The 16,739-nt window shown below is 47.2% G+C and overlaps 1 protein-coding gene across 1 annotated transcript; it reads left to right on the top strand.

Annotated features, from left to right (window-relative positions):
* The first annotated feature begins 10,523 nt into the window (after window positions 1–10,523).
* On the top strand, window positions 10,524–16,706 carry PSMG4 (proteasome assembly chaperone 4). Its single transcript, XM_038130089.1, has 3 exons — window positions 10,524–10,799; window positions 10,923–10,998; window positions 16,169–16,706. The coding sequence occupies exons 1-3, from the start codon at window positions 10,623–10,625 to the stop codon at window positions 16,288–16,290; spliced, it is 375 nt and encodes a 124-aa protein (XP_037986017.1). The 5' UTR covers window positions 10,524–10,622; the 3' UTR covers window positions 16,291–16,706.
* The last annotated feature ends 33 nt before the right edge of the window (window positions 16,707–16,739 follow it).

Below are 16,739 nucleotides of genomic sequence, written 5' to 3'. Positions count from 1 at the left end.
GGAATAAGACAATCACAGTCAAGACTTCCTTTAATGAAACTCAGAGGATCAACCCAGTTTTATCTAACATGTGCTCTCCACACTCCCTTTTGCGGTTCCCATCCTCCTACTACAAGGTTGGGTGTGATCACCATCAGAGCCTCTGTCTTACGCTGCTGAAGGTGGCACTGATTAAAGAAAGTCCTGGTTTCCTTGCTAGATGCAGAAGGTTGCAAAAGCCAGCTAACAAAAGCCCAAGGGAAAGACTTAGTCATTTTAATTTATAATAGAAAATACGTGCCTTTGTGGGATGTACTGCAGCATAGTTTGTGGGTCATTAGAACATTTTTTCTAAAAAGAAATTTGGACCAGTCCCATGGCTTATCATCACATTTCATGGAGATCCCACTCCTTGCCTGTGGCTTCTCAAAAGGATGGAAATTCTTTACAGACCTTGACGTTATGCCCAGACCTCCAAGAGAAGCACCTAGACCTTCTGTATATTGAGGGAAAGGATGCTGTATTATACAAAAATTTAGAAGTTTGGACTCTCATGAGTTGAGGTCTTAGACCATAGACCAAGCTGGACATCTAGGGTGGCTCACTAGGTCATTCAGGGCAAACCAATATTTTGCTCCTCAGTGTGAATCATTGTTACTCGGCAGAAGGTCAGTGAGCCGTGGGCTGGGAAGACCCCTGGGTCTTCCCCTGGGAAAGGACAAGGCTGGTAGTAGCCACAGCTGTGTGCTGTGACCCTCATTACTCTTGCTCCCAACAAAACCCCTGACTGTAACATAGCCCAACTGCACTGCCTGGACCCAAACTCCTGAGAAAATTGCTAAGCTGTGGGGAAGCTAGCAGCACAGCCCCTGCCTAACAAGAAAAGTTACAAATGCAGGCAGAGAGAAGATTATAGGAACATGACCATCAGTGGCTGAAGGACAGGGTAGAATCAACACCAGCATGGAAAGCTGTGAGGCCCTAAAGGAAGAAAGCAGAGAGGCAGCAGAATACTGCAATGCATCAACACCGAGGGTGCGTTCATGGCAGCAGCAAAGTCCACCCCTCCTCCCTCTGCCTGCAGCTGCCTGGCCAGCACACCAGAGTCTGTCTCTGCCCATCAGTGCAATGCTTAAACCCCACAGCTCATCAAGGCCAAGCTGCCTTCAGGCCTCAGTACCCAGGGTTAATGCCAATGTGTCCCAATGAGACACGCACAGGGTGATCCAGGACTGGACAGTGCGGGGTGGTTACACTGTCAGCAGTGGCCCCATACCATCCTGTCTGCTGGGTGGGCTCTGGTCACCCAACAAGCCCAGTGGGTGAGGTCTGGGCCATGGTCCTGCTGTATTCACAGCCCCTATGTCCCCCCAGGCAGCCCCCCAGGGGAGCAGGGTCACCCCTACAGTCCTGCCACGCTTGCCAGTGGGGCCCAGGGCCAGGGCAGCTGCCTTGTAGCCCCTGCCAGTGATGTCCATCCTGGGCCATCCCTGGCCTCATCCCTGCTGAGGCCAGGAACTTCTGGTGCATCCTCCCCACAATGGGCTTCAGCCAGATCGCAAGATAATTTTTTTCTCTTTTACTGCTGCTACAAGTCATTATTCCTAGCAAATAGTTAAAACTCTGTGACTGTTTAATTTTTTTCTGAGATCACCTGCATGCTCACCAGTTCCTCTTTATTACAGAATGTAAGGATTGCTTTCACAAAATAAAAACTGGAGCAAGGCTGTCAGCCAGAACCCCACTCAGTACTCTCAGAAAGGAAACCCCCCAGCCTCAGCTGAAGGACTCTCACTGCAGCACTTTGTCAGCAAAAAATTACAGCAGTAAGAAGCCCCAAAGGAACCTCTAAAGCACAATATGTGTCACTATGCACATGAAACACCTTTCATGTGCATAGTGACACATATTGTGCACTTAGTTTCCCATAGCACATAATGGACCCGTGTCAGTGTTATTTCCTGGTTCATCTTGCTCACAGTAAGGCTGATGGGTATGTCCCCATATAAGGGAATTATATTATTAATAATAATAATTCAAGCATCTATAAACTCTTCAAGATTCTATAATACATGGGAATATAAACTACAGAAGTGCAAAAGAGAGATGAAAAATGGTTTCTCTAATTAGGATATAACTAAATGACGAGAAGCAAAGAGCAGGTAAGAAGAGGCAAAGGGCAGTTTGCTTACTACTGGGTGAGAGTGCTGATGAGAAATTGATCTGCTCTCTAATAAATCTGCTTGCCTGGCCCCAAACGTGGCAAGATGTTGAATGGACACTGGGGTCCCTGAACCAATGATGGGAAAGCATTTTGATTCCTGTGTGCTCTGCTTGCCAGGCATAAATATTAATAAGGTTCCAGCCTCAGTACTGTTGCTGATGCAGCTGTTTCTACATTCATGTGGAACAAATTCAGTAAATGCAAAAGAGCAAGGCATGAAAGAAAATACTCACTTGTTTGTCTGAGTTATTCTTGAAATCTGGTCTTGTTCTTTTCTTTCATAAGCAGGATTTTTTGTGTGTGTGTGTGTGTATGTATGATAGGGCTCAAGTAAAATGGGACAAATTTGCACAATTTGAGGATCTTGTTGCAAATAGCAGTGTCAGAGGCTAGAAACACTGGCAAGACCCTCATTTGCAGCCGTCAGGTCAGGATATGGAACCGCAGCACTACGGGCGCCACATGCCCAGCAAATACTCCTTTTTTGTTTCGACTCTCCTCGGTTAAAAAAAATTTCTTTCCACCCCAACGACTCATCCTTGAAACCCCGATAGCAACAGCTGCCCTGCATCAGTACTAAGTCTAATTTCTACTGAATCCGTTGCCTCCCTCGACCAGGTCGGATTTGGTATGTTAGGGAAGCAGGAGCCTTTGTAACCGGTTTGAACAAAGAAAATTTTTTCAAGGTCTTCTGCCACCACCCTGCTCTCTCCTCCCTGCAGTTACATTGCGGCTGGCAGCGCTGCTTGCTGTACGAAAGAGTGTGCTTGTCAACTCGTTAACACTTTCTTTTTGCCTTTGCTAAAGGCATGATCGTGCAAATTAAACGTAAAGACCTTATCAAGCAGCTGCGTTGGCCTCTCAGGTGCCTCTGATCAGCATTTTCAGAAGAGTGGAAAGAAAAGAAATATGATTTTGAAGGCTGAAAAAGACTGGTCCCCAGATCACTCATACGTGTATTAAATATCTCTCTAACTGGCAAAGAAAATGACTGAGCGATGTCTCTCTCTCCCCGGCACCAGCTGCCGGCCCGTGCTGGGCTGGAGGGAGATGATCTGGGAGTGAGGAGCTCGCAGCTGACAAAAGCAGGGTTTGGGGGAGCTGCGCAGGGCTGCCTGTGCTGTCAGCGCAGCAGCACAGCCGTGCTCCTCATGGCGGGATTTACACAAAGGCTTTGATCCTCTGGTTCATTCAAGCTGGAAGCATCCTCACCAAGACAGCACCGTTTCCATCCCTTCCTTCCCCTTGTGCTTTAAGGAATCCCTGCGCTGGAGCTGCAGTGATGAGGGAAAGGCAGCAAAATTGGGGTGTGGTGACAGAGGACAACAGCGCCAGTACTGACATTGTCACTCGGGAGCATCCGTGTAGGTGATTGATAGGCGCTTGTAGGGGAGCATCGACCTGTAGCAACCTGTCCGCAGAGTTGCCCGGGGTTTGTGGGCTGAGGTCTCAGCTTGGCACACGTGGGGATGCAGGTAAGTGAGCAAACCATCCAGCACTACCTCTGAGCACACACTGCAGCATTTTACACAATGGCTAAGTGAGGTTCATTATTACAAGGTTTATCTTCTGCTCTCAGGAGCAGGTATTTTTTCAATTGATTTGTGTAGAGGCTGGCTCTGATTCTGAAAGCATTAAGAAAAGCTATCACTTCCAAATGGCATGAATTCCTTTGTCCTGCTCTCTCCTCCCATTTTCCCATTTATGGGTCTTCACAGGATTCAGGTATACTTTTCACCAATTTGTGTTTGCCTCATGAGAAACATTTAACTTCATGTACACAAATCTTTCAATCCTAAGGAAGGTGACCATCCACCCCAGAACACTGTAATTGCAGCAACAGTGCCTGGCACCAGCTTTTTCAAACACAAAAGCAGAAAAGGGAGATAATTTCTCATGCTTTCTGAGAGGCAGCAGAGAAGCATATTTTTCAGCTACTGTTCAAGGGTGGGACACAGACTTTTTGAAGATGCAGTTTCAGCCTCTCAGGACTATACTTTGAAAATGCAGTGAAGGGACCGTTAACATTTTCCTAGGGTGATGTGTTCTGACAGCCAAACGATTCTGTCTGTTCTGTTGTCATGCAAATAGGAAACACCCCCATCTTTGGCTACTAGTGTGAATTATTATTTTAAAGGTTTTTTAACTCAGGAATTTGGAAACAGGTCACTGAAGAGATGTTTGGGAAAGCTATATCCTGTGTAATCACCAATAACATCAGATACACAGATGAGGTGTCAAACAGTAGCCGTTTGACATACTTGTGCTAGGAAATAAAACACACACCAGATCTAAATCGTGATTTTCAAGAACTGTACTAGGAACTTGGAGATCTTGGCCAAAGCAGCCATATCCTTATGGATCATGTGACATTTGCTGCTCTCTAGTAATGTACAAACTATTGTTTGAGATATTTACTCTTTCTGCTGAAACACTGTGTTCAACAGAGCAGGAAGGAAAAACCAAGAGAAAAAAACTGGATTGAGCTGAGGAACTTGTGAGTGAAGACTGGGAGGCTGCTAAGGGACAATGTCAGGTCTGTTAGCTTCCTGCCTTGCCCAGGGAAGAGGATGGAAAATAATCAAAGCTGGTTTTGTACAGCTAGTTTTGCTTGCTTGCAAATGGAAAAATGAAAAGGCCATGGCATCACTTTAAAAAGTAATGAAAGAGTGTGGCTGTTTGGAGAACCAGACTGAGAGGCAGGCCCCTGCTGGCATGCTGGAGAATGGGACAAGCCATACGCAGGCACGTCCAGTTGGACCTGCAGGTAAAGGAAAATGGAAAATGGAAATCCTGGCATCAGCAGAAGGAAAGTACCCAGAGGGGTAGGGAAGAGACCAGAAGTGCAGCAAGTTCCGTAACCATGGCAACAGCAAACTATCTGTCAAAAAAAGGAATTTCATTCCACTCCCAAAGCAGCCTGAATCTCGGTCAAACCTTTGTTTATGTGGCTGCCAGTGCTGCATGTTGAATCAGTAATTTCCATGGCTATGAACGTGACTCTCTGTCACGTTCAGCCTGAGCAGACAAGTGAGCTCTTGAGTCTGCAGCAGACTGATGTTCCCTCTGGTTCAAGAACACTACATACTCTCTGGCCTGGACTTGCACTGGTCTAGGTGATGTAGGGACAGAAAAATATCAGGATCCACCAGGTGTGTTGTATGTCACATAAGATGTAGGGATTGAATTGAGCAATATAAAGGAAAATGTTTTTCAGTACTATCTCTGGGGTTTTTTTCCTTCCCTTCTCAGCCTTTCAAAAGTCAGTTCCATTACCCTTCCACACCTGTGCCCTTCCCTGTCAGGTCACAGGTGTGTAATAACCCATTGCTCCTGCAGATCTCACTACAGCTGCTGACACCTAGGTAGGGGAGTTGGTGTTGGTAAGATTCTTTGGGATTCTCCCCCATGAAGTGGTCTATTTGCACACAAAATATGATTTCCAGTTGACTGCATAAACCTCTTGTCCCCAAGGGGAGCAATGAGTCACTCCGTGTTAGTGCCTCCCGTCCAGCAGCTACGAAACCACACGTCTCAAATGCTCCAGCAGATCTAAGGCAAGGTCCTCCAATGACTCATATGACAATGAAAGGAAACTGTCTGATTTGATAACAGCAGAAATTTAGTCTGGGCTCACAAAGGTCCTTACAGGCTGTGTGTCACACGGAGTTGTGTTCAGCTGCAGGGAGATAGGCAACAATTATTGTACTCTTCTAGTCTGCAGAGGAGTGAAATAAAGCAGGGTAGAAGGGATTTGCAGGAGGCCACTGGGTCAGTCGGACACAAAACCTAACAGACACGATTTCTAATCAAACACATTGTGCAGAGGATCCCAACTGACAGAGAATTGCTGTGCCACCTGCATTCCAGGCTTCATCCCACATGTATGGAAATCCTAACAGCTGAGGTTACAAACCCCAGAAAAAACCTAAAACCCATTACCTTAAGTCTTTTGAAAATCAGGAACTTAATTTCCTTGTAGCAATGCCTGCCTAGGTACCAACATGTATGATGAGGAGGTATTGTAGCAGTTCTGCTAACACTGTCATAGCAGCTACCGCAGATGTGGAATTGGTTGTACATCTATATTTTGCATCTGCTTACTAGTGTTTTTCAGAGAGGGCTGGCTTTGATAGTGCTTTGAATTGCAAGATTCATAGCATGAACTTGGGGTAGTCCCCTGGCAGATCTCTTAAACTGATTTTCATACAATTTCACAAGTCTGATTCCTCCATTTTCTGCAACTTTTTGAGAAGTTCCAGCCTGGATTCTCTTTCCATCTCTTTTTCTGAGACTCAGGCCGATCAACACTTGACAAAGTGTTTTGAGTCCTCAGGTTACGCCTATGGCCATAGTTAGATGATTCAGGAGCAACTTCTATCACATCTAGCCAACAACCCATGCCAGGATTCCAGCAAAAGGTTTTGACCAGTTTGATTCCCCAGACTGACTCATCATTACATTAGATGAGCATGAGAAAGAAGGACTGGGCCAGCCCCACTTTAAACTGGTTTAGATGGCCACAGCCTCACAACCATGGTAGCACTAAAGTGTAAACTGAGATACTTCTCCCTTTCTTGCTTGCCTCATACTGCCCTCCCTGAGGACAGCACAAGTTTTTGAGCAGTGGGACAGCAATCTACATCAGAGGATGGATCCAGCTGAGAAAAAACATTCAATGACAGAAAAAAAAAAAAAAGTAGTAATTTTTCCAGATCCTCAGGCTCCTTGATGTAGAGGAAGATAAAAGAGCCCCCTCAACCATCAATGCCGCTGATGGAAGTCTACATACAATGAGCATCCAAGCCTCAAAGAAAGTAGATCCTTGGAAGCCTGGGACTGCAGCACAGCTACCACAGCAGCAGCCTGGTGTCATGGAGCCTTAGCAGAGCAGCTGGAAGGTTTTGCTTGGCTTTATCAAGAGTAATTTACTCCTCTGCCGAAGGATGGCAAATGAAGAAAACTAGAACATCCTAGGCATCAACAGGAGGTTCCCTGACACACACTAATGGTTACATGACTTCTCACATGTCAGATTCCCTTTTTATTCATGCAGGAGCCAAAGCACAGAATACATTTTGGAATCAGAAAGAATTGCTGCTCTCAGTGCTTTATGGGTCACTCCGTGTTAGTGCCTCCCCCCACTGTGCTTTAATGGGTTAACTGTGCTTTATGGGTCGTGACTCCACAGTTACCAGGAAGAAGACTTACTCCTCACTTAAAACTGTACTGGAGAGGGGGATGATGGTCAGTAAAAATCACGGTTTAGGATCTAGTGACTCTCATGGGCAGCCTAACTTTTGGATAAGAACAAGGCAGGTAGAAGTACATACCTTTAAATCACCCCTCTCGGAGCTTGGAGCTCACCTGAGCAAGAATATATGTGCATCCATATAAACAGGCAGTGCTTTTGCCAAGCTGTGTTTGCTTTATTGTTATTTTTCTCTTCAGTGTGTCACTACACCTGAGGCTCATTGCAGCCTCCTACCTGACAAACAAGGCAGACTTATGGGTGCTGCTTTCAAGGCCACGGGAAAAAAAAGATGAGCATTTTAAAGGAAATGTAAGAGGTTCTGTACATAGATAGAGTGCTTTCCCCTCTTATTTTTTAGGGATTCTCATGAACTTGCAATTCTGTAATAAGGAAATTCATTTCACACTTGATGGTCTGGTTCTGCACAGCTCTACTCACACACCTGCACTGCAAATAAAAATGCTTAACCAGCATTTTAGTCGTTAGATGAATGTTTTTCCCTTTCTGAGCTTAAACAAGGATTTAGCACGATTTACAGAGAGCAGCTGTATTGCACAGAAAAGCACTGAATACATGGAACTGCTAACGTGCAGACGGGCTCTGTGACTTACTTTTAGAGGTCTGCAGGGTTTAGGATAAGGGAAGTTGCAGGCACTTTGGAGAAGACTCCTGGTGAGAAAAGGAACAGATCACAGCAGGATGAAATAGGGGCAGTTCCCTGTAGGGAGAAGCAAGTCAGGAGACAGCCTCAGAAGCAACACCAGATGTGGAAAGACTACTGAAGAAAACTCTTACTTCAGTCCAGCAGATGACTTTAATAAAGGTTCAGCACACAAGGAGCCCCGAACTTCTACTTTGTGGGAAGACACACTGAGCTGGGACTTTGTTAGAACAGATTCTGCACTGGGACTCTGTTGCAGAAGCCAACTCTGACCCAGCATAGCAAAGAAACCGGCTCTGAACACTTAGAGAAGGATTTGCCTGCGTGAATAAATCTGTCTGCAAATCTGTGCAATGCCTTACCTTTCACCCTTACCTCCTTTCAAATCATTGGAAACTAGGCAAGAGAGGTTCCTTCTCGCTCAAAAGAGAGACCTGAAGCAGCTCAGGTGAACTGTGCCCTAATATTTCCTCTTCTCTCCACTGATGAAACAAGCCAGGGCCAAATTCCTCCATTACCTGCAGGTGTCTAACCACAGGAATCTCACCACCACCACCTGTGTGGCTCCCAGCAGACATTTATCCTGTTGCTAGAATTTTATTTCTGCAATGCTCCTGGCTCCTGGCTGTTTTAGCTGGCAGGCCTGCCTACCCAGCTGCAGAGTGAACCTGCAGCTGCAATAAGCAGAGTGCATGCAGCCAACACTCTCTCCCTTCCAAGGTGGCTTTTGTCACCTATTTGCCTGTTTTCACAGCGGCCACAGGCAAAGTGTCAGTTTGCAACAGGCTGTGGGGACAGGTTTTTGAGCCCCAACACAATTCTCAGCTTCTGCAGTAGGGAGAGCTTGTGGGAGGCCAGCCCACATCGAGGGAAAGAGTCGGGACTGGCTGTAGAGTGGGAGGCATGCAGGACCAGCACAAGCTCGATGCATTTTCAGCAGCAAGGCAGGGGATAGACATAGTGGGGGGCCGACACCATACATCCCATAATGCTTTGTGCAAGAAACAAGTGACAAATGTAGGGCAGGGGGGGTGGTGTGCGACCCCCCCCCCCCCCCCCCCCCCCCCCCTCCAAGCTGATCCTGTGCCATGGGATGTCGGGGTATGGCAGCTGAGCCGGGCTTAGCTGCCTCCCGGGATTTAGTGTCAGTGCGGCAGCATGGGCAGAAATTAGCACAGGGCTGAGGATTTTCTTTTGGCAGATGCCAGGAGAACTGGAGCGGCTCAGGGAAGAAAAGTGCTGAAGGGTTCCTTCCCCTCCACCCATTTCTTCAATGGAAAATGAAATCTTACATTTAGAAATGGAAATTTTGATTTCCAGCGGTATGTAAGAAACCAGAGGCAGAGGAAATGCTGATTAAAAAGCCAGTCTGTAACCTTAACGTGTTTGCTCGTTGTGCAGCGATGATTGCCCTGCCGGTGGCGGGAAGATACATGTTTCCAATTGTAAAGGGCCCACGGTCACCGGGGAGCCGACAATATTCTTATCAGCAACAGACGGTACAGTTACTGAAAATCCTCTCCAGTAATGACCGACTTTTCCGAGCTGAGGCAGCAAGTGTGATGAGCACAGAATTCACACGCAAAGTAGGGCTTTTAATTATTCACGGCTCCATATTCTCCAGAGCTATGCAAACCCGAATCACTTGCTTTGTAGATCCCCGATGCCGAAAACCTCCACAGCTGAATGAAGCCAAGGTCACTGTGACCTTCCTCCCCCTTCCCGAGGCTGCACAGCCCTACGCTATCCCTTTCCTTCTCGTCTGAAAGCCCGGGGCTCCTCTCGGGTGACTCCCCGGAGCCATCGGTGTGCCAGGCGCTCGTCCCCGCGCCGGGGTTCACCTGCCACCTAGCGGGGCTTCCCCATCCCTGCGGCTGCCTCCGCTTTTTCCCTCTCCCGGGCGGGCAGCGCGGCAAAGCCCGGGGAGGCGTGAGCCGCGGGAAGCCGCGCACGGAGCGGGCGCTCACCGGGACTGCGGGTGCGTTCCCACACGGGGGGTGCGCACCGGCGGGGTGCCTGCGCATCGGGGGGGGGGGGGGGGGGGGGGGGGGGGGGGTTGGGGTGGGGGTGTCTTTTGGGGATGGGAGGGGAATAGTGGGAAATGGAGGGGGTGTGCACCGACCGGGAGGAGTGCAAGTTCAGGGGGTAGGGGCACGGAGGGGGCGCGCTCCCGGGCGGCTGTGCCCGGGCGTGCGTGTTCGTGCCGGCGGGGTCTGTGCACGGACGGAGGGGAGGCTCGGGGAGGGGCGTGTACGGAGCGGGGTGCGGGCACCAGGGTGCGTGTCCGTGTGGGGGGTATTCCTCGGGGGAGTGGGAAGCGTGCAAGCCCCCAGAGCCGGACGGGGCGGGCAGGGCCGGTGCTGGGGGCGGCGCCTCCCGGCGGGGCGGGCGCGGCGGAGCGGAGCGGAGCGAGCGCCGCCTTCCCGGGGCCGCGGGGCGGGCCGGGCTCGGCCTCCCGCTCGGGCCTTGCGTGCTCGGGCCTGGCCGCGCCGGGAGAAGCGGCCATGGAGGCGGCGGGCGGCGGCGGAGCGGCGGGCGGCATCGCCCTGCACGACTTCAGCGGGCAGCTGGGCGAGCAGCGGGTGCACTTCCACGCCATGCGGCTGCGGGACTCGCTCTTCCTCTGGGTGGGCGCCGCGCCCGCCCTGGCCAGCCTGGCCGTCGCCATGTGCAGCCCCCGTGTGAGTGTCGCCGCCGGGGTCCCGCCCGCCCCCCGGAGCCCCGCGGCGCTGGGGGACGGCCCCGCCGCCTCCACCCCGCGCCGCCGGGACTAAGCCGTGCCCTGTGCTGTGCTCCGCTTGCAGGACAGCATCCCGGTGGCCGCCTCGCTCCTGGGGGACCCCTCGGACACCGCCTCCTCCTGCCTGGCGCAGCGCTTGGGTAGGTGCGGGGGCGCGCTGCGGGGAGCCGCCTCCCGCCGGGAACGCGCGGGTCGGGACCGGGCCGTGCCTCTCTGGTGGCCCTGAGCCGCCAGCCCGGGCCGGGTGCGTGCAGAGGGATGCGGTGCGCGCTGCCCCGGCCGCAGAGCCTGCAGTGCTGCGGGTTGCGGCAGCTTCCATGCAATCCACCGATTCACTTTTATTTTCTCGTCCGTGTACGAGTCTGCGGCGCCTGAGTCAGCGGCCTTGGGCACGCTGTGCACTACCAGAAGTGAATTATTTGATATCCTTATCCTGGCTTTGGGTGCAGGGCGGGGGCAGCACATGCTGCGCCTGTCGAGTGGGGTTTCAAGTGATCTCCTCTCTAGCTGTGACACTGCTGTGCTGGTGGGCAAGGTGGCTGTCGTGCTAGGCACGTGCATTTTACCTGAAGATGAAGCCAACCCTCATCACATCTTGCACCTTTTAGCCCCCACATTCCAAGAAGTTCTGGCTTGGGAAGCCCAGGGTTGTCTCACAGATGCCTGGGCTTGATCTGATTGACCCAAATGGGCACCGCTCGGATGCTTCCTTTTCCATCAAGTGCAGTGTGCTACAGCTACTGCAGTAGCTGAAATCCTGAACCTTAAAGACAGCTTGCAAACTCCCATGTCCATACTAAAAAGATGAAAAATACACGGCCTAGTACATCCTAGCACCTTCACAGCTCTGACAGCTGTGTCATGCTGGTTGCTCATCATCACCCACCAGTGGCTGATGCAGCTCCAAGCTACTGATGTGCTTGTTCCCAAGTTTTAAAAGCAACATGCTGAGCTGCTCAGTCTCACCTTACTTCCTCTGTTTCAGATGGAAAGGCCACAGAATTATTAATGATCTGTGTGCTGATCTCCATTTCAGATAGTATGTCCTGAGTTTGTATTGTCAGGCACTTTCATGAGTCTACAACACCTTCTTCTCCATGGCCTCATATAAACTAGGGTTGCTCACAAGACTAATCTTTGAAAAATGGTGTTAGTATCTTTTCTTTTTCACAATAACTTTATGAATGAGACTGTTTTAGTTGACCCTGGTGGCACAGTTTTCTCTACACACTGAGTTCAGTCCATTCCACCTCAAGTAATAATTTTATGGGGTACCATATAACACAGCTTTATGTGTAATTAGTGTCTTATCCTTAGGAAGTCAGTAAAAATGTAGTCAGAGAGGATTTATTTGGGATAAAGTGTAATAGCTTATTCCACTTTCCATTTGGTCTCCTTGTCACTCATTTCTTCTGAATCTTGCTCTAATCTTCTGTGTAGCATTGCAGCCCAGCTGACAGCTCTAAGTTATCTTAGTGATTGCCATACTCCTTTTGTTTGTTTGGTTGGTTTTTTTGGTACATGTGCTTGCTATCTCTCCTAAAGGATTTATTACATGTTTCGTAGCTGAAGTTCATAATAACTTGCCATTTCTTCCATTAGCTCTTTCAGTGTTCTAGGACAGAGGCTGCTTGAGTCACCTGACTTTTCTCATAGTGAGTTGTCTCAATTTTGCTGCCTTTTTTTCTTATTTGTTTTTTTTTTTTTTTTTTTTCTTAAGGTGCTTTTATTATTTGCATTCCTAATTTCCCATACTTTGTTACTGAGAACTGATACTGTTGCTTGGTACTGGTCTATAGGTTACTCTTTATCCTTGCACTATAATGCACCTCCCTATTTTCTTTTTCTTTGAGCGCTCTAGGTGCCTTGTTATTTCATCTTAAATTTCTCAGCCAGTTGTGGCCCAGCTAGGCTTTTGGTCCACATTCCTCTGGATCCATGACATCTATCCACTGGGTTGCAGGTTTCCTTGCCAGTCAGCTCCTTTCATATTATTTTTGTATACTGTTCTTGCTTGTGTGATCCTGGTTAAGGTATATTATTTTGAGAAAGATTTGTAGACCTTTTGCACCTTTGGCTCAAAGGGGAAAGTCAATCATACACTTATGGCTTTGAATAGTTATGTGCTTGCTCTTTACCTGAGCTTCAGGGAAAAGAAATACATCTTTTTGAAATCTCATACCATCGTCTTTAGCCTGGCTTTTGAAAGTCCAGCAATTTAGGTCAACTCATGGTCACTTAGTCCAAATTTATTTATTTATTTATCTATTTTTTAATTTATTTATCCCAAGACCAGTGGATCTGCAAGATCATCAACAAACGTCCCTTATCTTTGTTTCACAAAGTGCTTGGTAAGGAAATCTGTGCTCCACCTCAGTTAGAAATGCCTACCCAGCTTTGCTGTTGTTGGTGTTTAGTTTCTCTCTGGGAATTTAAATCCCTGTTACTCCCACACAAGTTGTAAAAGCAGAGATGCTATTCACAGCCAAATCTGACTTGTAGTTGTACTTCCAAGGTAGCCTTTTTAACCATGACATGTGGTAACCTTCAGGCAGGCAGTTTTTCTCCACTTTCCTCCCCCCACCATGATTGTCACCCTTTTTTCTGTGCAGTTTCTTGTCTCCACAGGCACTAGCAGGAGCAGCATGTGGTGCCATTTGCACATAACTATTTCTATTTCTTACGCGTGCCAGTCGCATTCCATCATCTGCCATGTGTTCCTGCAATGCCAGGTTTCCTGCCCTGGAGCAGGAGTTTCAGTGCTGCTGTGCATCACAGTGCACTCATTCTCCTTGTGTTTTCTGGATAGTTTGGTAGGGGTCCTAGCCACAACAGCTGCATTTCGTGTGTTGGCTCTATCTCCTTCCTTATCTCTGATTTTTTTTTTCTGTTGCTGAAGACACATGTACTTCATTCTCATTCCTCTTCCTACATAAATCTGTCTATATCTGCTTGTATGAGGTGCAGGGACTGTTTCCCACCACCCTGCCTGATTGCTTTGGCACAAGATGTCCCTCACTAGTCAATAGACCCAAATTCTAAGAGTGTTTCCTGTAGAACACTGTAGGCCAATTCTTGAGGAAGTCCTTGTCCATTAGTGCCTCCCTCATGTGCATATCCTGAAATCACAGTGCTTTGGGCTGCAGTACTGATTAGTGCCATGTCTTCAATCTTCCTTTTGTAGGGACTGGCAGACTCTTGGTGAAAATCACCTCAACCTTTTTTTTGAGTATTTCTCACCTGGGCACTTGTCACTTTCATCACCTCTTTTCCAGCATAAATAGTCTACAAAATCATGTCTAACATTTGTCCCGCCTCTTCTGCTCCTGCTGGGCTCCTCTTCAAGCTTTGGTTTGGGCCTTTGCTCTGTACATGAAGTTGTAGAAGCAGATCTGTGCTGCTGTAGTTTCTCCTGGCACTCAGCACATCCCGGGCGATGGCTGTCAAGGATGTTTTTCCTCCACTTTGAAGAGCCAGTGGAACAGAGGTTATTAACCAGACTGCATGGGAGGCAGACCTGCTGGAGGGCTTTTTAGGTGAGCCTTGTCCTTTTCAGTTTTCTGCTTTACTCTGAAGCTGCAGATGGTCTTCCACAGAGGCATGAGATCTGTCCTCTTTTGTCCTTTCCGCAGGAGTGCACATGTCCGACTGAATCCTCAGGAAGCAGGGACAGAAAAGGTCCCCCTGCCCCTCAGAGCTGGGCCAGAACCCTGGGAGCAGAGGTCCTTGGCACAGGCAGCCCAGAGGGACTCCCAGATTCACACTGTTCCTGGGAATTGGAGCAGCATCCCAGAGACTCTATAGGCAAACATAATTAACAAGTTGCGTTTTGACACTGCAGTGCACTCCTATAGTTTTGTTAGCTAGGATAACAGCGTTAATTAGTTCAGAATTAGCATTGCATTCATTTAGGGCATGATGATGAAGCACTAGTGCTTACAAAACATGCTGCTTTGTACCACAAAAATTTCCTGCCAGGTGCTGATTTTTGCAATCAGAGCACCACGCTGCATTATATCAGCATTTTGTAGTGCCAAGCATTAAAAGGCAAATGAATCCTTGCATTTCAGAAGCAGCTCTGCTTACGGAGTTAGGAAGCTGGTAACCTGTTAGGATAGAAAATAATAAAAAAATCATTTGCATAACCAAAATGCCTTTAAGGAGGTAACTACATATATATGTATGTATAGGTTTCTGTATTTAACTATTTAGTTTCTTATTTAGAAAGGATTAAAATCTTAGAAGTCCGAGTTTCTCTATTTTGAAGTGTTAAAAATTCAGATGACATTTTTGAATATTCAGCAGAACAGTCTGATGTGTGTCTGGGGTCATTAGCTCCCAGCTCATTCTTGGACAAGAATATCTCGTGACCTAAATACTATTTCTTGTCTTCTATTTTATACAACTCAATTTAAATTTAGTGCCTATTTTTCCTGTATGGTGCTTACATTTTTCAAAACATTTAGCTTCAGTAATATATAAGGAGAGCCACAAATTTGCTATATTACCATGGTAAAATCTAAGTAGGATGGCATTTTATTTATAAAACACTTCTTGGTGTTATCTCTTCTACTCTGATAATTAAGTGTTCTTGTCCCACTGGACAGTTTTTTTGTCACTGTTAATTAGCTCTGTCATGGAAGGCAGCCCTTAATTTTGCAGCACCTCTCTCTAGGTACTTATCATTACAGTAGCCTGGAACTTGTGCTTGGCTTCATCATGTTCAGCAAAGGCTCTCCAGCCTCTTGGGGCATTCATGGACCCTGTATGAAAAAAGGTTAATGGAAACAAAATTGATAGCAAGCTTAGACAGAACTGGTGCATAGCTTTTTGGGGCCTTTTAAGGCTTATGAACCTTTTAAGGTTCATTTAAAAAACAGAATTAATTTGGGCCCAATGACTTTCTTGAGCACTTTCCCTCTAATGTTTTACAAACTCTGAATTTCAGTGCTAAGAGTCCATTACAGTCTGTGGTGTCACTTACAATGTAAGATAGTTAAGATGTGTCCAAAAGTCCACTACAAGCTCTGCAAGGCTCTCCAGTGGCTCGTGGTGTCTTGTGTCAGGTCAAAAACTAGTTGACAGTCACCAGTCTTATATTGTTCACTTCTGTGATGTGTAAAATCTTGCCCAGCTCCCCAGTGGTGAGAGACTTGTTCTGCTTTTCATTTATAACTGCACCCAGCACAGCAAGAGTGGAGAACATCTTAGAAATCTGCATGATGTGGCTTTTTTAGAGGCTTGCTCAAGTACCATAATCACTTTTATACAAGAATAAACTCTGACTGACTACTCTGTTTTGTGTTTTAGCCAGCAAGACCAAAAAGCAGATATTTGTCAGCTACAATCTTCAAAACACAGACAGCAATTTCACCTTACTCATAGAAAACAGGATCAAAGAAGAAATGACAGCTTTTCCAGACAAGTTCTGATTGTACATCATTGTAAAAGAAGATAGTTTTGTTTCAGGAAAACTTACTGCAATTTTCACACTGACATTAAGTTAGTACATTTCTTTTGTATTATTTCAATTGAATTTGTGGTTATTAAATATTAAATACACTTGACTAGGTTTTTTTTTTTTTTTTCAAATGGAATTTGAATTTTCAAAGCAATTTTTTTTTTGCTACCCTGCCAAGTAGGATAGCAAATGGATGCTGCAATGGATGATCATGATTGATAAAGTGCACGTGGTGTATGGCCTCTACACAGTACTGGGATCTGATGGCAAATCGGTTCCAAATGCTATCTGTACAAATAGTCTACTGTGTACTAGCACTGAACATAGTGTAGCAGCTTTTAGCATTCAAATAAAGAAACCCCACCTTTTTGTATGGTGAAGCTGTGACATGAGTGTTACATTTGTCCTTTTAGCCCCTCT

This window comes from Motacilla alba, chromosome 2 (assembly GCF_015832195.1).
Source record: "Motacilla alba alba isolate MOTALB_02 chromosome 2, Motacilla_alba_V1.0_pri, whole genome shotgun sequence".
Lineage (NCBI taxonomy): Eukaryota > Metazoa > Chordata > Aves > Passeriformes > Motacillidae > Motacilla > Motacilla alba.
Note: the sequence above shows the minus strand (reverse complement) of the source record. Positions and strands in the feature narration are given on the sequence as shown.